This window comes from Oncorhynchus kisutch, linkage group LG6, assembly GCF_002021735.2.
Source record: "Oncorhynchus kisutch isolate 150728-3 linkage group LG6, Okis_V2, whole genome shotgun sequence".
Lineage (NCBI taxonomy): Eukaryota > Metazoa > Chordata > Actinopteri > Salmoniformes > Salmonidae > Oncorhynchus > Oncorhynchus kisutch.
This window is the reverse complement of record NC_034179.2, coordinates 8418249-8445906: the sequence shown is the minus strand read 5'-3', so window position 1 is coordinate 8445906 and position 27658 is coordinate 8418249. Positions and strand designations below refer to the sequence as shown.

General features: G+C 46.8%; 1 protein-coding gene across 4 annotated transcripts in view; it reads left to right on the top strand.

Annotated features, from left to right (window-relative positions):
• The window catches only part of LOC109875989 (protein Shroom3), a 123027-nt gene that overhangs the window by 62964 nt on the left and 32405 nt on the right, over positions 1-27658 (top strand). For 3 of the 4 annotated variants that reach the window (XM_031826074.1, XM_031826073.1, XM_031826075.1), the window contains 3 exons: positions 19441-19563; positions 26512-26631; positions 26846-27583. In XM_031826074.1, the coding sequence (XP_031681934.1) occupies positions 19441-19563; positions 26512-26631; positions 26846-27583 (981 nt within the window). Of the gene's footprint in view, positions 1-12971; positions 13411-19440; positions 19564-26511; positions 26632-26845; positions 27584-27658 lie in introns of those variants that run through there. The other variant, XM_031826077.1, reaches the window with a different exon arrangement.

The following is a 27658-nucleotide window of genomic DNA, read 5'->3' as shown; positions in this document are numbered from 1 at the left end:
CAGGGTACCAGTACTGAGTAATGATAACTAGGCTATATACACAGGTGGTACCAGTACTGAGTAATGATAACTAGGCTATATACACAGGGTACCAGTACTGAGTAATGATAACTAGGCTATATACACAGGGTACCAGTACTGAGTAATGATAACTAGGCTATATACACAGGGGTACCAGTACTGAGTACTGATAACTAGGCTATATACACAGGGGTACCAGTACTGAGTAATGATAACTAGGCTATATACACAGGGTACCAGTTACTGAGTAATGATAATAGGCTATATACACAGCGGTCTGGGTACCAGTACTGAGTAATGATAACTAGGCTATATACACAGGGTACCAGTACTGAGTAATGATAACTAGGCTATATACACAGGGTACCAGTACTGAGTAATGATAACTAGGCTATACACAGGTACCAGTACTGAGTAATGATAACTAGGCTATATACACAGGGTACCAGTACTGAGTAATGATAACTAGGCTATATACACAGGGTACCAGTACTGAGTAATGATAACTAGGCTATATACACAGGGTACCAGTACTGAGTAATGATAACTAGGCTATATACACAGGGTACCAGTACTGAGTAATGATAACTAGGCTATATACACAGGGTACCAGTACTGAGTAATGATAACTAGGCTATATACACAGGGTACCAGTACTGAGTAATGATAACTAGGCTATATACACAGGTACCAGTACTGAGTAATGATAACTAGGCTATATACACAGGGTACCAGTACTGAGTAATGATAACTAGGCTATATACACAGGGTACCAGTACTGAGTAATGATAACTAGGCTATATACACCGGGTACCAGTACTGAGTAATGATAACTAGGCTATATACACAGGGTACCAGTACTGAGTAATGATAACTAGGCTATATACACAGGGTACCAGTACTGAGTAATGATAACTAGGCTATATACACAGGGTACCAGTACTGAGTAATGATAACTAGGCTATATACACAGGGTACCAGTACTGAGTAATGATAACTAGGCTATATACACAGGGGTACCAGTACTGAGTAATGATAACTAGGCTATATACACAGGGTACCAGTACTGAGTAATGATAACTAGTCTATATACAAGGGGTACCAGTACTGAGTAATGATAACTAGGCTATATACACAGGGTACCAGTACTGAGTAATGATAACTAGTCTATATACAAGGGGTACCAGTACTGAGTAATGATAACTAGGCTATATACACAGGGTACCAGTACTGAGTAATGATAACTAGGCTATATACACGGGGTACCAGTACTGAGTAATGATAACTAGGCTATATACACAGGGTACCAGTACTGAGTAATGATAACTAGGCTATATACACAGGGTACCAGTACTGAGTAATGATAACTAGGCTATATACACAGGGTACCAGTACTGAGTAATGATACCTAGGCTATATACACAGGGTACCAGTACTGAGTAATGATAACTAGGCTATATACACAGGGTACCAGTACTGAGTAATGATAACTAGGCTATATACACAGGGTACCAGTACTGAGTAATGATAACTAGGCTATATACACAGGGTACCAGTACTGAGTAATGATAACTAGGCTATATACAAGGGGTACCAGTACTGAGTAATGATAACTAGGCTATATACACAGGGTACCAGTACTGAGTAATGATAACTAGGCTATATACAAGGGGTACCAGTACTGAGTAATGATAACTAGGCTATATACACAGGGTACCAGTACTGAGTAATGATAACTAGGCTATATACAAGGGGTACCAGTACTGAGTAATGATAACTAGGCTATATACACAGGGTACCAGTACTGAGTAATGATAACTAGGCTATATACAAGGGGTACCAGTACTGAGTAATGATAACTAGGCTATATACACAGGGTACCAGTACTGAGTAATGATAACTAGGCTATATACAAGGGGTACCAGTACTGAGTAATGATAACTAGGCTATATACACAGGGTACCAGTACTGAGTAATGATAACTAGGCTATATACAAGGGGTACCAGTACTGAGTAATGATAACTAGGCTATATACAAGGGGTACCAGTACTGAGTAATGATAACTAGTCTATATACACAGGGTACCAGTACTGAGTAATGATAACTAGGCTATATACAAGGGGTACCAGTACTGAGTAATGATAACTAGGCTATATACACAGGGTACCAGTACTGAGTAATGATAACTAGGCTATATACACAGGGTACCAGTACTGAGTAATGATAACTAGGCTATATACACAGGGTACCAGTACTGAGTAATGATAACTAGGCTATATACACAGGGTACCAGTACTGAGTAATGATAACTAGGCTATATACACAGGGTACCAGTACTGAGTAATGATAACTAGGCTATATACAAGGGGTACCAGTACTGAGTAATGATAACTAGGCTATATACAAGGGGTACCAGTACTGAGTAATGATAACTAGTCTATATACACAGGGTACCAGTACTGAGTAATGATAACTAGGCTATATACAAGGGGTACCAGTACTGAGTAATGATAACTAGGCTATATACACAGGGTACCAGTACTGAGTAATGATAACTAGGCTATATACACAGGGTACCAGTACTGAGTAATGATAACTAGGCTATATACACAGGGTACCAGTACTGAGTAATGATAACTAGGCTATATACACAGGGTACCAGTACTGAGTAATGATAACTAGTCTATATACAAGGGGTACCAGTACTGAGTAATGATAACTAGTCTATATACAAGGGGTACCAGTACTGAGTAATGATAACTAGTCTATATACAAGGGGTACCAGTACTGAGTAATGATAACTAGGCTATATACACAGGGTACCAGTACTGAGTAATGATACCTAGGCTATATACACAGGGTACCAGTACTGAGTAATGATAACTAGGCTATATGCAAGGGGTACCAGTACTGAGTAATGATAACTAGTCTATATACAAGGGGTACCAGTACTGAGTAATGATAACTAGGCTATATACACAGGGTACCAGTACTGAGTAATGATAACTAGGCTATATACACAGGGTACCAGTACTGAGTAATGATAACTAGGCTATATACACAGGGGTACCAGTACTGAGTAATGATAACTAGGCTATATACACAGGGTACCAGTACTGAGTAATGATAACTAGGCTATATACACAGGGGTACCAGTACTGAGTAATGATAGCTAGGCTATATACACAGGGTACCAGTACTGAGTAATGATAACTAGTCTATATACACAGGGGTACCAGTACTGAGTAATGATACCTAGGCTATATACACAGGGTACCAGTACTGAGTAATGATAACTAGGCTATATAACACAGGGTACCAGTACTGAGTAATGATAACTAGGCTATATACACAGGGTACCAGTACTGAGTAATGATAACTAGGCTATATACACAGGGTACCAGTACTGAGTAATGATAACTAGGCTATATACACAGGGTACCAGTACTGAGTAATGATACCTAGGCTATATACACAGGGTACCAGTACTGAGTAATGATAACTAGGCTATATACACAGGGTACCAGTACTGAGTAATGATAACTAGGCTATATACACAGGGTACCAGTACTGAGTAATGATAACTAGGCTATATACACAGGGTACCAGTACTGAGTAATGATAACTAGGCTATATACAAGGGGTGACCAGTACTGAGTAATGATAACTAGGCTATATACACAGGGTACCAGTACTGAGTAATGATAACTAGGCTATATACACAGGGGTACCAGTACTGAGTAATGATAACTAGGCTATATACACAGGGTACCAGTACTGAGTAATGATAACTAGGCTATATACACAGGGTACCAGTACTGAGTAATGATAACTAGGCTATATACACGGGGGTACCAGTACTGAGTAATGATAACTAGGCTATATACACAGGGTACCAGTACTGAGTAATGATAACTAGGCTATATACACAGGGTACCAGTACTGAGTAATGATAACTAGGCTATATACACAGGGTACCAGTACTGAGTAATGATAACTATGCTATATACACAGGGTACCAGTACTGAGTAATGATAACTAGGCTATATACACAGGGTACCAGTACTGAGTAATGATAACTAGGCTATATACACAGGTGTACCAGTACTGAGTAATGATAACTAGGCTATATACACAGGGTACCAGTACTGAGTAATGATAACTAGGCTATATACAAGGGGGTACCAGTACTGAGTAATGATAACTAGGCTATATACACAGGGTACCAGTACTGAGTAATGATAACTAGGCTATATACACGGGGGGCGGGGGGTTGTTGGTACCAGTACTGAGTAATGATAACTAGGCTATATACAAGGGGTACCAGTACTGAGTAATGATAACTAGGCTATATACACAGGGTACCAGTACTGAGTAATGATAACTAGGCTATATACAAGGGGTACCAGTACTGAGTAATGATAACTAGGCTATATACACAGGGTACCAGTACTGAGTAATGATAACTAGGCTATATACAAGGGGTACCAGTACTGAGTAATGATACCTAGGCTATATACACAGGGTACCAGTACTGAGTAATGATAACTAGGCTATATACAAGGGGTACCAGTACTGAGTAATGATAACTAGGCTATAAACTCTTTAAAAACAAACAGACCATCTTGATAAATAGGACAGATCAGATCAAGCCGCCCAGAAGGTTCATCCTGGCCGTTCCATGGCGGTAGTAGAGTGGAGCACCGCCCATTTTAGTTGGTAGCGTTTCAGCGGAATGTTCAAAGTGAACTGAATAATTCTACAGTGTTCTAAACGTTCTGTCTCCCTTCTGTTGTCTGTCTGTATCCTAAAGGGCCCCCTATGACCAACAGTGTTCTAAACATTCTGTCTCCCTTCTGTTGTCTGTCTGTATCCTAAAGGGCCCCCTATGACCAACAGTGTTCTAAACGTTCTGTCTCCCTTCTGTTGTCTGTCTGTATCCTATAAAGGGCCCCCTATGACCAACAGTGTTCTAAACGTTCTGTCTCCCTTCTGTTGTCTGTCTGTATCCTAAAGGGCCCCCTATGTCCAACAGTGCCCTCGGAAACTATTCAGAGCCCTTTATGTTTTCAATATTTTGTTACGTCACAGCCTTATTCTAACATCTGGGGAAGGGTACCAAAAAAAAATCTGCAGCATTGAAGGTCCCCCAAGAACACAATGGCCTCCATCATTCTTAATGGAAGATGTTTGGAACCACCAAGACTCTTCCTGGAGCTGGCCGCCCGGCAAAACTGAGTAATGGGTGGAGAAGGGCCTTGGTCAGGGGAGTGACCAAGAACCTGATGGTCACTCTGACAGAGATCTAGAGTTCTAGAAGGACAACCATCTCTGCAGCACTCCACCAATCAGGCCTTTATGGTAGAGTGGCCAGACGGAAGCCACTCCTCAGTAAAAGGCACATGACAGCCTGCTTGGAGTTTGCTTAAAGGCATTCTCAGACCATGAGAAACAAGATGATCTGGTCTGATGAAACCAAGATTGAACTCTTTGGCCTGAATATGAAGGGTCACGTCTGGAGGTAACCTGGCACCATCCCTACGGTGAAGCATGGTGGTGGCAGCATCATGATGTGGGGATGTTTTTCAGTGGCAGAGACTGGGAGACTAGTCAGGATCGAGGGAAAGATGAACGGAGGAAAGTATAGAGAGATCCTAGATAAAAACCTGCCCCAGAGAGCTCAGGACCTCAGACTGGGGCAAAGGTTCACCTTCCAACAGGACAATGACCCTAAGCACACAGCCAAGACAACGCAGGAGTGGCTTCGAGACAAGTCTCTGAATGTCTTTGAGTGGCCCAGCCAACTTGACAGAGCTTGAGAGGATCTGCAGAGAAGAATGGGAGAACCTCCCTAAATACAGGTGTGCCAAGCTTGTAGCGTCATTACCTAAGAAGACTCTAGGCTGTAATCGCTGCCAAATGTGCTTCAATAAAGTGCTGAGTAAAGGGTCTGAATACTTATGTAAATGTTATAATTTCCGTTTTTTATTTTATTTTTATAAATGAGCAAATATTTCTAAAAACCTGGTTTTTCTGTTGTCATTATGGGGTATTGTGTGTAGATTGATAAGGGGAAAAAAACGATTTAATCAATTTTAGAAGAAAACTGTCAATGGGTTTGAAAACTTTCCGAAGGCACTGTATGAAGTGGCTATGGACCCTGGTCAAACGAAGTGCACTAGAAAGGTACTAGGGTGCCATTTGGGAGTCTGACTCTGATAAATGGATGGATGTTATTGGAGGCCTAGTGAAGGCATTGCCATAGAAACCGTCTGTAAAACCATTGCACTGTAATTTCATTGTGTACACAACACTACCAGCCAAATATGTCTGTGTAGACCTAGTCTAGAGCTTCGCTGTGTTACGGCTGCGCAGTGCAGAATATGTAGAGAGAAAAAAGGACTTTCTAACAATGTCTTAGGGTTTGACTTCTGTACAAACTGGCCCTTTCCTGTGAGAGCAGAGTAGAGTAGAGTAGAGTAGAGTAGAGTAGAGTAGAGTAGAGTAGAGTAGAGGAGAGGAGAGGAGAGGAGAGGAGAGGAGAGGAGAGGAGAGGAGAGGAGAGGAGAGGAGAGGAGAGGAGAGGAGAGGAGAGGAGAGTAGGGCAGAGTAGAGTAGAGTAGAGTAGAGTAGAGTAGAGGAGAGGAGAGTAGGGCAGAGTAGAGTAGAGTAGAGGAGAGGAGAGTAGAGTAGAGGAGAGTAGGGCAGAGTAGAGTAGAGTAGAGTAGGGCAGGGCAGAGCAGAGTAGGGCAGAGTAGAGTAGGGCAGAGTAGAGTAGAGTAGGGCAGAGTAGAGTAGAGTAGAGGAGAGGAGAGTAGGGCAGAGTAGAGTAGGGCAGAGTAGAGTAGAGTAGGGCAGAGTAGAGTAGGGCAGAGCAGAGTAGGGCAGAGTAGAGCAGAGTAGAGTAGGGCAGAGCAGAGTAGAGCAGAGTAGGGCAGAGCAGAGTAGGGCAGAGTAGGGCAGAGCAGAGTAGAGCAGAGCAGAGCAGAGCAGAGTAGGGCAGAGCAGAGCAGAGCAGAGCAGGACAGAGCAGAGCAGAGTAGGGCAGAGTAGGGCAGAGCAGAGTAGGGCAGAGCAGAGTAGGGCAGAGTAGGGCAGAGCAGAGTAGAGCAGAGCAGAGTAGAGCAGAGCAGAGTAGGGCAGAGCAGAGCAGGACAGAGCAGAGTAGGGCAGAGCAGAGTAGGACAGAGCAGGGCAGAGCAGAGCAGGGCAGAGCAGAGTAGGGCAGGGCAGGGCAGAGCAGAGTAGGGCCGAGCAGAGCAGAGCAGGGCAGGGCAGAGCAGAGTAGGGCCGAGCAGAGCAGGGCAGGACAGAGCAGAGCAGGGCAGAGTAGGGCAGAGCAGGGCAGAGCAGAGTAGGGCAGGGCAGGGCAGAGCAGGGCAGAGCAGAGTGGGGCAGGGCAGGGCAGGGCAGGGCAGAGCAGAGCAGAGTAGGGCAGAGCAGGGCAGGACAGGGCAGAGCAGAGCAGGACAGAGCAGACTAGTTTGAGCTTAGTTTCTCCATCTACTGTATGTCATTTGGCAGTTTGAACTTAAAACCCAGTTGCTATGGTGATCTCCTCTGTTCTCCTCCTAAATTGGATATCCTTGAGTTTACTGAAGACTCTCTGTCACAGAATGTAAACTGTTCTAGAACCGTAATACTTTAATTAAATGGAATTCAGACAAGCTTTACAAACTAGTTTATCTAACAAATGTATTAGACAATATTGTATATTTATCTAGTCTGATTTATGGTACATAAACGGAATGACCTCATGCATTGTGTTCCTTATTTCAATCCAGAGCCATGCATGTATATGGGTCTGTTTCTAAACTCGAATCTGATAGAACGGAGACCATGACGTGTCCTTGCGTCAGTCCGAGGTGAGGTAAGACCAAGGTTGTCCTCTGACTTCGTTTAATTGAATATGTCACTAAGTTAAGCCAGTGTCATTTCATCAGTAGAATGCATCACCTCTCTTCACCGATCTTGTCGTTATTAGATGAACACCATACTACAGCAGGACTAGTCCAGGTTGGAAGGCTTCCCAGATCAGTGTTAGAGCCAAAACAGTAAAGCAACACTGGATCAACCAAGCCTGGATGTAATATGTAGGCCGCAAAACAAGATTGTCAGTATAAGCTATTTTGTGTAGTGGACAGGGAGTTGGGTTAGCGGTCTGAACTATGTTATCTTGTAGGAGCACAGGCTTTTTTATTTGTGTGAGACTCAAAGTTGCTTAAGTTATTGATAAAGGAAAATAAGGAGTTCTTCGTGGTATTGTGTGTCTTGTTAGTCAGGACATTATAAAGTGTATTATGAATTCCAACCGGGCAGTTGTAGAGTGTCTGACAAGTTACACTCTGGTCCCAAGATGTCGCTGCTCCCTCCGATACGGCCAGTGGGACTCATCTCATGATCATGACGTTAGTTAGGTGTCCCATCAGCCCCTGGGCTCCAGCCTGTTATCTGATGGGTGTGAGGCAGAGCAGAGGGCCGTGATCTGATAGAGCCAGGCGGCCAGGGGAAGCAGAAACAGCCTGGGACAGGGGCGGAGCTATACAGCCTGGGACAGGGGCGGAGCTATACAGCCTGGGACAGGGGCGGAGCTATACAGCCTGGGACAGGGGCGGAGCTATACAGCCTGGGACAGGGGCGGAGCTATACAGCCTGGGACAGGGGCGGAGCTATACAGCCTGGGACAGGGGCGGAGCTATACAGCCTGGGACAGGGGCGGAGCTATACAGCCTGGGACAGGGGCGGAGCTATACAGCCTGGGACAGGGGCGGAGCTATACAGCCTGGGACAGGGGCGGAGCTATATAGCCTGGGACAGGGGCGGAGCTATACAGCCTGGGACAGGGGCAGAGCTATACAGCCTGGGACAGGGGCGGAGCTATACAGCCTGGGACAGGGGCGGAGCTATACAGCCTGGGACAGGGGCGGAGCTATACAGCCTGGGACAGGGGCGGAGCTATACAGCCTGGGACAGGGGCGGAGCTATACAGCCTGGGACAGGGGCGGAGCTATACAGCCTGGGACAGGGGCGGAGCTATACAGCCTGGGACCGGGGCGGAGCTATACAGCCTGGGACAGGGGCGGAGCTATACACCACGGGACAGGGGCGGAGCTATATAGCCTGGGACAGGGGCGGAGCTATACAGCCGGGGACAGGGGCGGAGCTATACAGCCGGGGACCGGGACGGAGCTATACAGCCTGGAACAGGGGCGGAGCTATACAGCCTGGGACAGGGGCGGAGCTATACAGCCTGGGACCGGGGCGGAGCTATGCAGGATCAGAACTGACTCTGTGTAATTAAGGTAGCAGGTTAGGAGAATTAAGGTAGCAGGTTAGGAGAATAACGTAGCCCCTTATTGCAGAGCACGTTGTATACATTTAGCCCGGTTGTCTGTGTTTGTTTTTTAAAGGAGATTTGTTATTGAAACATGTATACGTAGGATATGCGTCTGCTGGTTGATATGCATCTGTCAGAGCAGCTCACAGATTACTGCACCTGTACATAGCCCACCTATAATTTAGCCCAAACAACTACCTCTTTCCCAACTGTATTTCATTTTTATTTATTTATTTATTTTGCTCCTTTGCACCCCATTATTTTTATTTCTACTTTGCACATTCTTCCATTGCAAAACTACCATTCCAGTATTTTACTTGCTATATTGTATTTACTTTGCCATCATGGCCTTTTTTGCCTTTACCTCCCTTCTCACCTAATTTGCTCACATTGTATATAGACTTGTTTATACTGCATTATTGACTGTATGTTTGTTTTTACTCCATGTGTAACTCTGTGTCGTTTTATCTGTCGAACTGCTTTGCTTTATCTTGGCCAGGTCGCAATTGTAAATGAGAACTTGTTCTCAACTTGCCTACCTGGTTAAATAAAGGTAAAATAAATAAATAAATAAAATCTGCTGGTTGATAGGCATCTGCTGGTTGATAGGCATCTGCTGGTTGATATGCATCTGCTGGTTGATAGGCATCTGCTGGTTGATAGGCATCTGCTGGTTGATAGGCATCTGCTGGTTGATAGGCATCTGCTGGTTGATAGGCATCTGCTGGTTGATATGCATCTGCTGGTTGATAGGCATCTGCTGGTTGATAGGCATCTGCTGGTTGATAGGCATCTGCTGGTTGATAGGCATCTGCTGGTTGATAGGCATCTGCTGGTTGATAGGCATCTGCTGGTTGATATGCATCTGCTGGTTGATAGGCATCTGCTGGTTGATAGGCATCTGCTGGTTGATAGGCATCTGCTGGTTGATAGGCATCTGCTGGTTGATAGGCATCTGCTGGTTGATAGGCATCTGCAGCTGTCGTACACGACACACACATCTTTCTATCTAAATGTTGTTATTTGGATTTCTATGCAAGTGATATGATTGAGTGTTTATTTGTGCCTGCAGCTAGTTCATTGAAATAAGACAGTCGTGCCAAAACATTATTTAAAAAATGTAATTCACTGACAGAGATAGCTGCTCTGCTCTGCTGTCTGTCTTCTCTCACTGTCCTGTTGGTCACTCAGAGTTCCCTTCTCTCTCACTGTCCTGTTGGTCACTCAGAGTTCCCTTTTCTCTCACTGTCCTGTTGGTCACTCAGAGTTCCCTTTTCTCTCACTGTCCCCCCACCCCCCAGTCCTCCTGGAAGTTAAGGAATCCCCCCCCCCACCCAGTCCTTCTGGAAGTTAAGGAATCCCCCCCCCCACCACACAGTCCTCCTGGAAGTTAAGGAACCCCCCACCCCCCAGTCCTCCTGGAAGTTAAGGAACCCCCCCCCCCAGTCCTCCTGGAAGTTAAGAAATCCCCCCACCCCCCAGTCCTCCTAGAAGTTAAGGAATCCCCCCACCCCCACCCCCCAGTCCTCCTAGAAGTTAAGGAATCCCCCCCCCCCCCAGTCCTCCTGGAAGTTAAGGAATCCCACCCCCCAGTCCTCCTGGAAGTTAAGGAATCCCCCCACCCCCACCCCCCAGTCCTCCTAGAAGTTAAGGAATCCCCCCCCCCCAGTCCTCCTGGAAGTTAAGGAATCCCCCACCCCACAGTTCCTCTGGAAGTTAAGGAATCCCCCACCCCACAGTTCCTCTGAAAGTTAAGGAATCCCCCCCACCCCACAGTTCCTCTGAAAGTTAAGGAATCCCCACCAACCCCCACCCCACAGTTCTTCTGAAAGTTAAGGAATCCCCCACTCTAAAACAACTGCCAGATGATGATAGGATATAGCAGCATGCCCAGGAAGTGAGGTGACTGGTCACCTCACCTCCTTGTCCTCTTTCTCCTCCTCCTCCTCCTCCCTATTGTCTGGTCAGATAGTACAGTGTTGAGGTACTCCTCTGACCTGTCCTCTCGTTCTCCCTCCTCTCCCCCTCCATCCTCCCTCTCCCCTCGCTCCATCCAATCCCCTCTCCAATTTCAGTTTCCTCTCAGATCAAAAGATTATCCAGACAGACTGTGTTCGTTCCCACAGTGGAGATAAGGTTTCTGTTTCGGAGACACACCCTGTTGGTCTGGCTCTCTCTCTCCATGGCCTGACCACAGATTACAAAGAACAGCCCTTCAATGGGGGTATGATGTTGTTGAGAATGAAACTGGTCTGCTGGGCCCATATTCATAAAGCATCTCAGAGTAAAGGTGCTGATCTAGGATCAGGTCCCCCCCCGGGTCCATATAATTAGGATTTGAAATGCAAAACTGATCCTAGATCAGCCCTCCCTAAGACACTTTGTGAATATTGGTGTTTGTGTTTCTCTCTTTTCTCTCCTCCGCTACTCACTCCGGGCCCCTCTTCTGTCTCTGCGCTCAGGACGTTGTTTGGGTTGAATTCCCGAAGGTTGGGTTTCATGGGAGTGTCAGCAGGCAGGAGAATCCGTCCTTCCTGGGGAAAGTGAGGGATGATGAGACACATCCCTTTGTAGAAGGTTGAATTGGGTGTCATGGCTGTTCAACGGCTTCCTATGCTCATGCCTGTGTGTGTGTGTGCGTGTGCGTGTGCGGGTGTGTGTGTGTATTCATATTCTTCTTCATCATCTAGTCGGCTACTTCACAAACAGATACCCAATCCTTCCCATATTACCTACTGCCCTTATTCACCTCTGATAAAAACATCCCATTCACTCACTGTAGAGACCACATCCATCTCTGATTAAAAACATCCCATTCACTCACTATGGAGACCACATCCATCTCTGATTAAAAACATCCCATTCACTCACTATGGAGACCACATCCATCTCCTCCAGTAGCCAAAGGACTGTGTACCCATCATGTCAACACCCATGACAGGAAGCCAACTGACAGACAGACACACCCTGAATAATGACAGATAATCGCTGTAGCTAGATGATGATTCTCCTGAACTACAGCCGCCCTCTCTTCATGTTTGCTCAGCGCCTGCCTAATGGCATCTGGGGGTCCGCTCGATGACTAGGACGGGAGTCACGTGTCGACTGATAGGGTTCCCCTCAAATGGCCACCTATTTCATGTAGAGCCCTGGTCAACAGTAGGGAATAGGGCCCTGGTCAACAGTAGGGAATAGGGCCCTGGTCAACAGTAGGGAATAGGGCCCTGGTCAACAGTAGGGAATAGGGCCCTGGTCAACAGTAGGGAATAGGGCCCTGGTCAACAGTAGGGAATAGGACCCTGGTCAACAGTAGGGAATAGGGTTCCATTTGGGATGCATAAGAGGAGAGAAGAAGATAAAATATTAGAGTCATTGTTCTGTGTGTGTCTGTGTGATCACATGCTATCATGGGTTGGGTTTCCCCTCTTAGCGTTGAAATTCATTTCTGGGCCTTGGATATTGAGTAAGGACTGAGTCTCTCTCTCTCTCTATCACTTGCTCTGACTCTGTCTCCCTCCTTCCCTCTCTCTCTCTCCCTCCTTCCCTCTCTCTCTCTCTCTCTCTCTCTCTCTATCACTTGCTCTGACTCTGTCTCCCTCCTTCCCTCTCTCTCTCTCTCTCCCTCCATCTCCTTCTCTCTGTTAGTTCCCAGTGTCCAGAGCATCGCAGGGCAGGATGTTTACTTCATGCTTCATCGTATGTTAGCGAGGTAATGACGTCTAATTGCGTGCTGGTTTAACGACGTCCGTCTCAAACCCTCCTTCGCTAGCCTACCCCGCCAGCCTCTGCCCGCCGCCTGCCATTTCAGAGTTGCTCGGTAACGTTAGCGGACCAAACAGGGTGTTGTGTCGTACAGTACTGTTACCATGGAGCTGCTAGGGGCCTTCTACAGGAGGAAGCTCCGGAGGAAGCAGAAGAAGGAGGATGTAGTCCTGGGGACGGGGCCGGGAGAGCTGAGGCGGTCAGACAGGGCACTGTGCAAGTCCCCCTCTGAGACCAGCGTCAACCGCCTGGCCACCGGACTCATCTCCAAGGTGCTACGCTTCACCAGGTAACTGGAACACTCCTTACCTGAGGGTTAGGGTCAAGGGTAGGGTAGGGTAGGATTCTGGGGGTGGTGCAGGTTGAGGTTTACAGCCAGGTAACATCCTGGGGGTTGTAACATGGTTGTAGTATTCTCCTAAGGCAGGGTTGGTTCTAGGGTAACCTGGGGGGAAGGGTTGGTTCTAGGGTAACCTGGGGGGAAGGGTTGGTTCTAGGGTAACCTGGGGGGAAGGGTTGGTTCTAGGGTAACCTGGGGGGAAGGGTTGGTTTTAGGGTAACCTGGGAGGTAGGGTTGGTTCTAGAGTAACATTCTGGGGGGGTAGGATTGGTTCTAGGGTAACCTGGGGGGAAGGGTTGGTTCTAGAGTAACATTCTGGGGGGCAGGGTTGGTTCTAGGGTAACCTGGGGGGAAGGGTTGGTTCTAGGGTAACCTGGGGGGAAGGGTTGGTTTTCGAATAACATTCTGGGGGGTAGGGTTGGTTCTAGGGTAACATTTTGGGGGGTAGGGTTGGTTCTAGGGTAACATTCTGGGGGTAGGGTTGGTTCTAGGGTAACCTGGGGGGAAGGGTTGGTTCTAGGGTAATCTGGGGGGAAGGGTTGGTTCTAGGGTAACATTCTGGGGGGTAGGGTCTGTCTGTTCCACAGCTGGTCGTCTAAGGAGGCTTTGGGACCTACAGACTCATCTGTAGAGTTTATGGACTGCATTCCATGCTCAGGTGTGGCGTATGGAGTGAGTTTGCAGTTTTGTTGAGCAAGTTGGATAAATGGTCAAAAATACTGTAATGTTATAAAAATGTTTGTTACGTGATGCATCACTATTGGGGTGTAAACAATGGCTTCTTTCATGTTTCTGTAGCTGGACGAAGGTGAAGATAGCATCATTTCCTGTTTATCTTCTAAGCTAAGTACTGTGTTTGGGGATCAGGAAGATCTTCTAGGCTGACAAACATGAAATATGATGGCTGCTTGTTAGACATTTGGCAGCCAGCGGGAAGAATAGCATAACTGACACAAGCTGTTGTTTTGAAACAGGAGAGCTTTATTCCAAGGAGGAATGTAGAGAGTAGAGACCTCCTGGTCTGAATGTAGAGAGTAGAGACCTCCTGGTCTGAATGTAGAGAGTAGAGACCTCCTGGTCTGAATGTAGAGAGTAGAGACCTCCTGGTCTGAATGTAGAGAGTAGAGACCTCCTGGTCTGAATGTAGAGAGTAGAGACCTCCTGGTCTGAATGTAGAGAGTAGAGACCTCCTGGTCTGAATGTAGAGAGTAGAGACCTCCTGGTCTGAATGTAGAGAGTAGATACCTCCTGGTCTGAATGTAGAGAGTAGAGACCTCCTGGTCTGAATGTAGAGAGTAGAGACCTCCTGGTCTGAATGTAGAGAGTAGAGACCTCCTGGTCTGAATGTAGAGAGTAGAGACCTCCTGGTCTGAATGTAGAGAGTAGAGACCTCCTGGTCTGAATGTAGAGAGTAGAGACCTCCTGGTCTGAATGTAGAGAGTAGAGACCTCCTGGTCTGAATGTAGAGAGTAGATACCTCCTGGTCTGAATGTAGAGAGTAGAGACCTCCTGGTCTGAATGTAGAGAGTAGAGACCTCCTGGTCTGAATGTAGAGAGTAGAGACCTCCTGGTCTGAATGTAGAGAGTAGAGACCTCCTGGTCTGAATGTAGAGAGTAGAGACCTCCTGGTCTGAATGTAGAGAGTAGAGACCTCCTGGTCTGAATGTAGAGAGTAGATACCTCCTGGTCTGAATGTAGAGAGTAGAGACCTCCTGGTCTGAATGTAGAGAGTAGAGACCTCCTGGTCTGAATGTAGAGAGTAGAGACCTCCTGGTCTGAATGTAGAGAGTAGAGACCTCCTGGTCTGAATGTAGAGAGTAGAGACCTCCTGGTCTGAATGTAGAGAGTAGAGACCTCCGGTCTGAATGTAGAGAGTATAGACCTCCTGGTCTTAATGTAGAGAGTAGAGACCTCCTGGTCTGAATGTAGAGAGTAGAGACCTCCTGGTCTTAATGTAGAGAGTAGAGACTTCCTGGTCTGAATGTAGAGAGTAGAGACTTACTGGTCTGAATGTAGAGAATAGAGACCTCCTGGTCTGAATGTAGAGAATAGAGACCTCCTGGTCTTAATGTAGAGAGTAGAGACCTCCTGGTCTGAATGTAGAGAGTAGAGACCTCCTGGTCTGAATGTAGAGAGTAGAGACTTCCTGGTCTGAATGTAGAGAGTAGAGACCTCCTGGTCTGAATGTAGAGAGTAGAGACCTCCTGGTCTTAATGTAGAGAATAGAGACCCCTTGGTCTGAATGTAGAGAATAGAGACCTCTTGGTCTGAATGTAGAGAGTAGAGACCCCCTGGTCTGAATGTAGAGAATAGAGACCTCCTGGTCTGAATGTAGAGAGTAGAGACCTCCTGGTCTGAATGTAGAGAGTAGAGACCTCCTGGTCTGAATGTAGAGAGTAGAGACCCCCTGGTCTGAATGTAGAGAATAGAGACTTCCTGGTCTGAATGTAGAGAATAGAGACTCCCTGGTCTTAATGTATAGAGTAGAGACTTCCTGGTCTGAATGTAGAGAGTAGAGACTTCCTGGTCTGAATGTAGAGAGTTCCTGGTCTTCACTGTGTGTAAATCAGACTACTGTGAAAGCTTGGTTGTGAGTCCACAGTGATGATAGCTAGGCCTCCCTGCTTCACGGCTTCTGGTGAGAAGGGAGGACGAAGGAGGATGAGGGTGAGTCAGAAAGAGGGGGAGGCAGTCAATCTGCTTTCAGCACAGTGATAGCATGCAGCTGGACTCTCCTGTGGCTCATGCCCAGGCCAGGACTACTGGGCCTTTCCAGTCTGTTATGATGGACCGGGTTGAGGGGATTGGCTATGGGGATGGTCTTAGCTCAGTAATGACTTCTCATTTGTAAACACATACTGAGCTGCTAACCTCTCAGTCAATAATTTGCTTGACTGGTGCTGAAGGTCAGGAGGGAGCTGTTGTCAAATAGTTTTCAAATTTGTGGGTTTAAACAAGACGTCTTGCCACAATGTTCTCCTAGCAGTACAATGGGGGTTTAAACCAGACATCTTGCCACAATGTTCTCCTAGCAGTACAATGGGGTTTTAAACCAGACGTCTTGCCACAATGTTCTCCTAGCAGTACAATGGGGGTTTAAACCAGACGTCTTGCCACAATGTTCTCCTAGCAGTACAATGGGGGTTTAAACCAGACGTCTTGCCACAATGTTCTCCTAGCAGTACAATGGGGGTTTAAACCAGATGTCTTGCCACAATGTTCTCCTAGCAGTACAATGGGGGTTTAAACCAGACGTCTTGCCACAACGTTCTCCTAGCAGTACAATGGGGGTTTAAACCAGACATCTTGCCACAATGTTCTCCTAGCAGTACAATGGGGTTTTAAACCAGACGTCTTGCCACAATGTTCTCCTAGCAGTACAATGGGGGTTTAAACCAGATGTCTTGCCACAATGTTCTCCTAGCAGTACAATGGGGGTTTAAACCAGACGTCTTGCCACAACGTTCTCCTAGCAGTACAATGGGGGTTTAAACCAGACGTCTTGCCACAATGTTCTCCTAGCAGTACAATGGGGGTTTAAACCAGACGTCTTGCCACAATGTTCTCCTAGCAGTACAATGGGGGTTTAAACCAGACGTCTTGCCACAATGTTCTCCTAGCAGTACAATGGGGTTTTAAACCAGACATCTTGCCACAACGTTCTCCTAGCAGTACAATGGGGGTTTAAACCAGACGTCTTGCCACAACGTTCTCCTAGCAGCACAATGGGGGTTTAAACCAGATGTCTTGCCACAACGTTCTCCTAGCAGCAGCAGGAGCACACAATGTACAATGCAAGTTGTGTGTGGTGTAGGCAGCTTATTGGATAAATGGTGTGTTGGGGTATTTCCCTGTTTAGGGGTCAAAGGCCTTTTGGGAACCGGTGCCTTTTGGTTGCTTCATAACTGTTTCTGGTTGCCATGGTTAATCTCTTAAGCAACATCTCAGTAAACAGTTTTGTTGCGGTCTGGTTGCCGTTAGGCGTTTGTGTTGTGTTTTCTGGGACGAACTGCAGCAGAAGTAGCAGTCTGTCTGTCTGGTGATCAGGCATGAAAACACTTGTTTTAAAAACAGCAACAGCTACAGTAGAGGAGACCACAGCAGTTTGGGCTGGAGACAAGGAGACAATACGACCACTTCATGACGCATGATTTACCCTCTTCACTGTTGGAGCCCTTGGCTCCTACAAGGACCAAATACCATTGACCAATGTCCTCCATCTTACTCAGTTGGGGAGGGGGGGGGACGACGACGACGACAAATAAACCCACCTGCTGTCATTGTGTTGGACATTCACCGGTGTTCACATTCACAGGCAGCACTCACAGGCAGCACTCACAGGCAGCACTCACAGGCAGCATTTACAGGCAGCATTCACAGGCAGCACTCACAGGCAGCACTCACTTACAGCACTCACTGGCAGAATTCACTGGCAGCACTCACAGGCAGCACTCACAGGCAGAATTCACTGGCAGCACTCACAGGCAGCATTTACAGGCAGCACTCACTGGAAGCACTAACTTACAGCACCCACTGGCAGCACTCACAGGCAGCACTCACAGGCAGCACTCACTTACAGCACTCACTGGCAGCACTCACAGGCAGCACTCACAGGCAGTATTTACAGGCAGCATTCACAGGCAGCATTCACAGGCAGCACTCACAGGCAGCATTCACAGGCAGCACTCACAGGCAGCACTCACAGGCAGCACTCACAGGCAGTATTTACAGGCAGCATTCACAGGCAGCATTTAATGAATCACCAACAAGTTGTCATAAACTCTCTGAGGCTGGTCTGATGTGACTAACTACATTCAGATGTGAGTTCAGATGTGATGGTTCACTCTGCTCTGTGAATCCCTCTGGGCTTCCCTCCAAACACCAATATCTTCCAGCTCATACACATTATGTGACAATATACAGTATAACAATATATGAATCTCCCTTTTCATTAAGCTATACCAGACCCCTTTACGTACAGTTGAAGTCGGAAGTTTACATACACCTTAGCCAAATACATTTAAACTCAGTTTTTCACAATTCCTGACATTTAAACCTGGATCCTGACCTCACTCCATCTCAATGTGGACCTGGATCCTGACCTACCTCCATCTCAATGTGGACCTGGATCCTGACCTCACTCCATCTCAATGTGGACCTGGATCCTGACCTCTCTCCATCTCAATGTGGACCTGGATCCTGACCTCACTCCATCTCAATGTGGACCTGGATCCCGACCTCACTCCATCTCAATGTGGACCTGGATCCTGACCTCACTCCATCTCAATGTGGACCTGGATCCTGACCTCACTCCATCTCAATGTGGACCTGGATCCCGACCTCACTCCATCTCAATGTGGACCTGGATCCTGACCTCACTCCATCTCAATGTGGACCTGGATCCCGACCTCACTCCATCTCAATGTCGACCTGGATCCTGACCTCACTCCATCTCAATGTGGACCTGGATCCTGACCTCCCTCCATCTCAATGTCGACCTGGATCCTGACCTCACTCCATCTCAATGTCGACCTGGATCCTGACCTCACTCCATCTCAATGTGGACCTGGATCCCGACCTCACTCCATCTCAATGTGGACCTGGATCCTGACCTCTCTCCATCTCAATGTGGACCTGGATCCTGACCTCTCTCCACTCTAAACTTCCATCCACAGACACAGCGAGCCTGTCTCAAGAACTCACTCTCTCTTCTATGTTCTAAATCTATGTTCTGTGTTCTAAATCTATGTTCTACAGACCAGTGAGCCTGTCTCGAGAACTCACTCTCTCTTCTATGTTCTAATTCTATGTTCTAAATCTATGTTCTATGTTCTAATTCTATGTTCTATGTTCTAAATCTATGTTCTACAGACACAGCGAGCCTGTCTCGAGAACTCACTCTCTCTTCTATGTTCTGATTCTATGTTCTAAATCTATGTTCTAATTCTATGTTCTATGTTCTAAATCTATGTTCTACAGACGCAGCGAGCCTGTCTCCAGACCTCACTCGTGGCACGCCACCAAGCTAGGCGAGGGCCAGCCAGACCCCAGCATGATGCAAATATCCCAGGACCCTCCTTGGCATCACACCTACCCCTCCAGGTTAGTCAATCAATCAAGTGATAAATCAATATATATTTCTAAATCCATTGTTGATGGTGTGGAGTGGTGAACACAGAAAGTCAGGGCTTATTATTTAAGTGGGTTTTATACATTTTATATGGAAATATTTAGATCCTTAAACATGTTAAGTATGATGCTTGTATTGTTCATATTACAAACTGAGTCTACAAAACATTAGGAACACCTGCTCTTTCCATGACAGACTGACCAGGTGAATCCAGGTGAAAGTTCTGATCCCTTATTGATGCCACTTGTTAAATCCACTTCAATTAGTGTACAGTACCAGTCAAACGTTTGGACACACCTACTCATTCAAGGGTTTTTCTTTATTTGTACTATTTTCTACATTGTAGAATAATAGTGAAGACATCAAAACTATGAAATAACACGTAAGAAATCATGTAGTAACCCAAAAGTGTTAAACAAATCAAAATATATTTTATATTTGAGATTTTCTAGGCTGCCATAGAGCTCTGGTCTAACGTAGTGCACTATATAGGGAATAGGGTTCCATAGAGCTCTGGTCTAAAGTAGTGCACTATATAGGGAATAGGGTTCCATCGGGCTCTGGTCTAAAGTAGTGCACTATATAGGGAATAGGGTTCTATAGGGCTTTGGTCTAAAGTAGTGCGCTATATAGGGAATAGGGTGCCATTTGGGATGAAGATACCACTCTTTTGTTGCCCAGTTGAACCCAGCTGTTTCTCATGGAGAACAGTAGTGTATTATCTTAGACTGAGACTCATGAAAGAACTGTAGTGTATTATCTTAGACTGAGACTCATGAAAGAACAGTAGTGTATTATCTTAGACTGAGACTCATGAAAGAACAGTAGTGTATTATCTTAGACTGAGACTCATGAAAGAACTGTAGTGTATTATCTTAGACTGAGACTCATGAAAGAACTGTAGTGTATTATCTTAGACTGAGACTCATGAAAGAACAGTAGTGTATTATCTTAGACTGAGACTCATGAAAGGACAGTAGTGTATTATCTCCTTTCTCATGAAAGGACAGTAGTGTATTATCTTAGACTGAGACTCATGAAAGGACAGTAGTGTATTATCTTAGACTGAGACTCATGAAAGAACTGTAGTGTATTATCTTAGACTGAGACTCATGAAAGAACTGTAGTGTATTATCTTAGACTGAGACTCATGAAAGAACAGTAGTGTATTATCTTAGACTGAGACTCATGAAAGGACAGTAGTGTATTATCTTAGACTGAGACTCATAAAAGGACAGTAGTGTATTATCTTAGACTGAGACTCATGAAAGAACAGTAGTGTATTATCTTAGACTGAGACTCGTGAAAGAAAAGTAGTGTATTATCTTAGACTGAGACTCATAAAAGGACAGTAGTGTATTATCTTAGACTGAGACTCATGAAAGAAAAGTAGTGTATTATCTTAGACTGAGACTCATGAAAGGACAGTAGTGTATTATCTTAGACTGAGACTCATAAAAGGACAGTAGTGTATTATCTTAGACTGAGACTCATGAAAGGACAGTAGTGTATTATCTTAGACTGAGACTCATGAAAGAACAGTAGTGTATTATCTTAGACTGAGACTCATGAAAGGACAGTAGTGTATTATCTTAGACTGAGACAGATGAAAGAACATTTGATCCACCAGACAACTGCCTGTGAAGTCGATGTGTTTATGACAGCTTGTGTGTAAATGGGTTAGCCAACAACATCACTAAAACGATGCACATGCTTCAATGAGGCAGAAGGCAGTGTGTTGTGATTCTGGATGTCCAGATAGCTAGCAACAATGACAAGAAGCTACCATGTGGGGAATTGTAGGTGGCTCTTTTCATCTTGGTATTGATACGATGTCTTGTTCTTATGTGTTTTGACTGATGTCACGTCTATGCTAATATAGCTCAAATTCGCTAGCTAGCTAACCAACAACTGTAATGGTGTATTTGAGAGACAACAAGTGTTCATTGTGCACATTTATTTATGTTTTTTCAGTAAACATTTGGAGACTAAATATAGTTTACATGTTGTCAACAATCAAAGCCAACCCCGTCTGTTTTGCACCATAGTTGTACCCGCGTCACTTTGGTTGCTAAACAACCAACCAGTCTATATGTAGACTGTTGTTGTGTTCAGACCAGGACATTGAGGCCCTATCAGTCAGTGATGTCAGAATATAATGAGGGGGGGGGGAGGGGGTATTGACGTCATCTGTCTGCTATGGATGGACATTCCTGGTGACACCTCCCCTCACCTCTACCGTTCCCATGGCAGCTCCCACTCCCTCTCGGGTCGTCCAATTTCGGCAGTTATTTGCTGAGAGAGAAGAGAAAGTGAGAGAGGGTGGAGCAGAGAGAGAAGAGAGAGGGAGAGAGTGTGGAGGAGAGAGAGAAGAGAGAGGGAGAGAGTGTGGAGGAGAGAGAGAAGAGAAAGTGAGAGAGGGTGGAGGAGAGAGAGAAGAGAAAGGGATAGAGGGTGGAGGAGAGAGAGAAGAGAGAATGAGAGAGGGTGGAGGAGAGAGAGAAGAGAGAGGGTGGAGGAGAGAGAGAAGAGAAAGTGAGAGAGGGTGTAGGAGAGAGAGAAGAGAGAGGGAGAGGCAAATAGCAGCCTGTCCAGTTCTGAGAGTATGGTAGGAGAGAAATGAAGGTAATTGGTAGGAGAGAACTCGAGGTAATTGCGCTGCTATAAGAGCGATTAGTGCTGATCTCAGAGCTGTTACGTCCTCCTCATCGTCATTACTGCTGTAGAAATATCAACCAACACTGGGCCCTTACCATCCCCCAACACACACACACACACACAGGCATGCAGACTACACACACATCACACACACACACACACACACAGGCATGCAGACTACACACACGTCACACACACACACACACACAGGCATGCAGACTACACACACGTCACAAACACACACACACACACACACAGACAGGCATGCAGACTACACACACGTCACACACACACACACACACACACAGGCATGTAGACTACACACACGTCACGTGTACGCACACACACACACACACACACACACACTCTGCCTGCCATCCCCCCTCCTCCACCTATATAACCATACAAGGGCAACAAGCCCAGGAGCCCCATTGATGTTTGAAACTGGCTTAATCAACGGGGAACTGCTATTGTTTATTCTGGATAAATCAACGGGGAACTGCTATTGTTTATTCTGGATAAATCAACGGGGAACTGCTATTGTTTATTCTGGATAAATCAACGGGGAACTGCTATTGTTTATTCTGGATAAATCAACGGGGAACTGCTATTGTTTATTCTGGATAAATCAACGGGGAACTGCTATTGTTTATTCTGGATAAATCAACGGGGAACTGCTATTGTTTATTCTGGATAAATCAACGGGGAATTGTGACATCATGAAAAAAATCTCTTCAGTCACAAACTTATACATACGAACTACGTCTGGTCACACCTCCATCCCTAGTGTCTGGTCACACCTCCATCCCTAGTGTCTGGTCACATCTCCATCCCTAGTGTCTGGTCACACCTCCATCCCTAGTGTCTGGTCACATCTCCATCCCTAGTGTCTGGTCACATCTCCATCCCTAGTGTCTGGTCACACCTCCATCCCTAGTCACACCTCCATCCCTAGTGTCTGGTCACATCTCCATCCCTAGTGTCTGGTCACATCTCCATCCCTAGTGTCTGGTCACATCTCCATCCCTAGTGTCTGGTCACACCTCCATCCCTAGTGTCTGGTCACACCTCCATCCCTAGTGTCTGGTCACACCTCCATCCCTAGTGTCTGGTCACACCTCCATCCCTAGTGTCTGGTCACACCTCCAGCCCTAGTGTCTGGTCACACCTCCATCCCTAGTGTCTGTTCACACCTCCATCCCTAGTGTCTGGTCACATCTCCATCCCTAGTCACACCTCCATCCCTAGTGCCTGGTCACACCTCCATCCCTAGTGTCTGGTCACACCTCCATCCCTAGTGTCTGGTCACACCTCTATCCCTAGTGTCTGGTCACACCTCCATCCCTAGTGTCTGGTCACATCTCCATCCCTAGTGTCTGGTCACACCTCCATCCCTAGTGTCTGGTCACACCTCCATCCCTAGTGTCTGGTCACACCTCCATCCCTAGTGTCTGGTCACACCTCCATCCCTAGTGTCTGGTCACACCTCCATCCCTAGTCACACCTCCATCCTTAGTGTCTGGTCACACCTCCATCCCTAGTCACACCTCCATCCCTAGTGTCTGGTCACATCTCCATCCCTAGTGTCTGGTCACACCTCCATCCCTAGTGTCTGGTCACACCTCCATCCTTAGTGTCTGGTCACACCTCCATCCCTAGTCACACCTCCATCCCTAGTGTCTGGTCACACCTCCATCCCTAGTGTCTGGTCACACCTCCATCCCTAGTGTCTGGTCACACCTCCATCCCTAGTGTCTGGTCACACCTCCATCCCTAGTGTCTGGTCACACCTCCATCCCTAGTGTCTGGTCACACCTCCATCCCTAGTCACACCTCCATCCTTAGTGTCTGGTCACACCTCCATCCCTAGTCACACCTCCATCCCTAGTGTCTGGTCACACCTCCATCCCTAGTGTCTGGTCACACCTCCATCCCTAGTGTCTGGGCACACCTCCATCCCTAGTGTCTGGTCACACCTCCATCCCTAGTGTCTGGTCACACCTCCATCCCTAGTGTCTGGTCACACCTCCATCCCTAGTGTCTGGTCACACCTCCATCCCTAGTGTCTGGTCACACCTCCATCCCTAGTGTCTGTTCACACCTCCATCCCTAGTGTCTGGTCACATCTCCATCCCTAGTCACACCTCCATCCCTAGTGCCTGGTCACACCTCCATCCCTAGTGTCTGGTCACACCTCCATCCCTAGTGTCTGGTCACACCTCTATCCCTAGTGTCTGGTCACACCTCCATCCCTAGTGTCTGGTCACATCTCCATCCCTAGTGTCTGGTCACACCTCCATCCCTAGTGTCTGGTCACACCTCCATCCCTAGTGTCTGGTCACACCTCCATCCCTAGTGTCTGGTCACACCTCCATCCCTAGTGTCTGGTCACACCTCCATCCCTAGTCACACCTCCATCCTTAGTGTCTGGTCACACCTCCATCCCTAGTCACACCTCCATCCCTAGTGTCTGGTCACACCTCCATCCCTAGTGTCTGGTCACACCTCCATCCCTAGTGTCTGGTCACACCTCCATCCTTAGTGTCTGGTCACACCTCCATCCCTAGTCACACCTCCATCCCTAGTGTCTGGTCACACCTCCATCCCTAGTGTCTGGTCACACCTCCATCCCTAGTGTCTGGTCACACCTCCATCCCTAGTGTCTGGTCACACCTCCATCCCTAGTGTCTGGTCACACCTCCATCCCTAGTCACACCTCCATCCTTAGTGTCTGGTCACACCTCCATCCCTAGTCACACCTCCATCCCTAGTGTCTGGTCACACCTCCATCCCTAGTGTCTGGTCACACCTCCATCCCTAGTGTCTGGTCACACCTCCATCCCTAGTGTCTGGTCACACCTCCATCCCTAGTGTCTGGTCACACCTCCATCCCTAGTGTCTGGTCACACCTCCATCCCTAGTGTCTGGTCACACCTCCATCCCTAGTGTCTGGTCACACCTCCATCCCTAGTGTCTGGTCACACTAAGTCTAAATATTCCTGTTACATTGCACAATCTTCAATGTTATGTCATAATTACGTAAAATTCTGGCAAATTAGTTTGCAATGAGCCAGGCAGCCCAAACTGTTGCATATACCCTGACTCTGCGTGCAATGAACGCAAGAGAAATTACACAATTTCACCTGGTTAATATTGCCTGCTAAACTGGATTAGTAGTTATAACTAGAGATTATGATTGATTGTTTTTTATAAAATAAATGTAATGCTAGCTAGCAATTTACCTTGACTTCTACTGCATTCACGTAACAGGCAGGCTCCTCATGGAGTGCAATGGTTAGTGCGTTGGACTTGTTAACTGTACGGTTGCAAGATTGGATCCCCTGAGCTAACAAGGTGAAAATCTGTCGTTCTGCCCCTGAACAAGGCAGTTAACCGACTGTTCCTAGGCCGTCATTGAAAATAAGAATGTGTTCTTAACTGACTTGACTAGTTAAATAAAGGTTTAAAAAAATATTTTTTTTACATTTAAATCAGAAATCGGCGCTCAAAAATACCGATTTCCGATTGTTATGAAAACTTGAAATCGGCCCATGTAGCCCCCATCACAGACAATAAATTAAGATAGTAACGGAAAGATGAAGGAGCTGGTAACGGTACTGTGAAAATACATTTCCCATTAAACAGAAACCTATGACTGTTGTTTTAACCAGTAAGTATTTGGTTATAAGTCTATCGCTGACTTCACTTAATTCATTTCCATGGAAATGGACAATAAAAGTATCCTGTAATACTGTATTGTAGTTCCTAATTGTCCATCTGCCTGTTGTGTTAGCAGAGTGACAGCAGGATGTGATGTTGATAGTTTCTTCTTCTCTCTCTTATTCCTCTCTGTCTCTCTATCCCTTTCTCCTTTATACCTCTCTCTCTCTCTCTTCTCTATGTTATTCCTCTCTCTCTCTCTCTCTCTCTCTCTCTCTCTCTCTCTCTCTCTCTCTCTCTCTCTCTTCTCTTTCTTATTTCTCTCTGTCTCTCTCTTTCTTTCTCCTTTACACCTCTCTCTTCTCTCTCGTATTCCTCTCTCTCTCTTTCCCTTTCTCCTTTACACCTCTCTCTCTCTCTCTCTCTCTCTCTCTCTCTCTCTCTCTCTCTCTCTCTTCTCTATCTTATTCCTCTCTCTCTCTCTCTCTCTCTCTCTCTCTCTCTCTCTCTCTCTCTCTCTCTCTCTCTCTCTTATCTTTCTTATTCCTCTCTGTCTCTCTCTCTCTCCCTCCTTTACATCTCTCTCTCCTTCTCTTCCCCAGTGTGTCTACTACAGACCTGTCGGGCTACGACCCAGGTTACCTGAGGAAGAGTCCAGACCAGTACAGTTCTAGAGGAAGTATGGAGAGCCTTGGGGAGCACCACGGCCACCCAGCCTACAGGTGCTGCTCTTTAACATGGGCTTTTTCTATTACCTTTTTGTTATGCCTTAGTGATCCTTGTCTTGTCTTTGTAATCATCATTTCCAGAGAGGACCACAATGGAAATAAGCCTCCAGGTTGATCATGGTTTTACCCTACATAATATGTTATGCTGTCTCCACCTGGAGCAGCCTACTACTGCCTATGATAAATAAAGGACTCCTGTACTCTCCAGCTCTTCCTGCCACCAGCTGTCTGCCTCCAAGTCCTCCAACAGCATGGACCACCTTCACAGCAAGAGAGACTCAGCCTACTCCTCCTTCTCCACCAGCTCTAGTATCCCAGAGTACCTTGCGGCCGCTCCGACCTTTGGTAAAGAGAGATCGTACTCCATGGAGACGGTTCCACAGAGGGGCGGGATTAGTGGAGGGGGCGGGGCCGGGGCGGAGGGAATGCAGCAAGCTGACATCCGATATGTCCGTACGGTCTACGACCCCCAGCAGGGCGGTGCTCAGGAGCACGAGGTTAGCTCCGCCTCTGCTGCGTTGCTACGCAGCCACGAGACTGGCAGGGCGGGGTCTTGTAGTGTGGGCGGGGCCGCCTGTTACCGCGCCACCAGTAGCAGTAGTAACAGCAGTGGCGGAAGCAGCGGTGGTGGTAACCATGGTAATAACCCCAACCGTCACAGTGTTGGGCCCATTTGGGGTCAGAGCGCCAGCCGCAGTTCCTACGAGAGCCTGAAGGGGGCGCCGGCTCCTCCCATGCGGAGCGACAGCTACGCGGCTATCAGGAACCATGAGAGACCAAACTCGTGGTCCAGCCTGGATCAGGCTCGCTCCCTCAGGGCTCTCCACAAGGGGTCCACCTCCTCCTGGTACCACTCCTCTGGCTCCGTGGCCTCCGGCTCGGGGAAGGGCTCCTACGGGGCCGAGGGCCAGCTCCACACCGTCATAGAGAAGAGTCCTGAGAGCAGGTATTAAGCCCATTCTATTGTATCTATTAGCAAACCCATGGACATCATGAGGTGTGTTTGTTTCACCAGTCATCA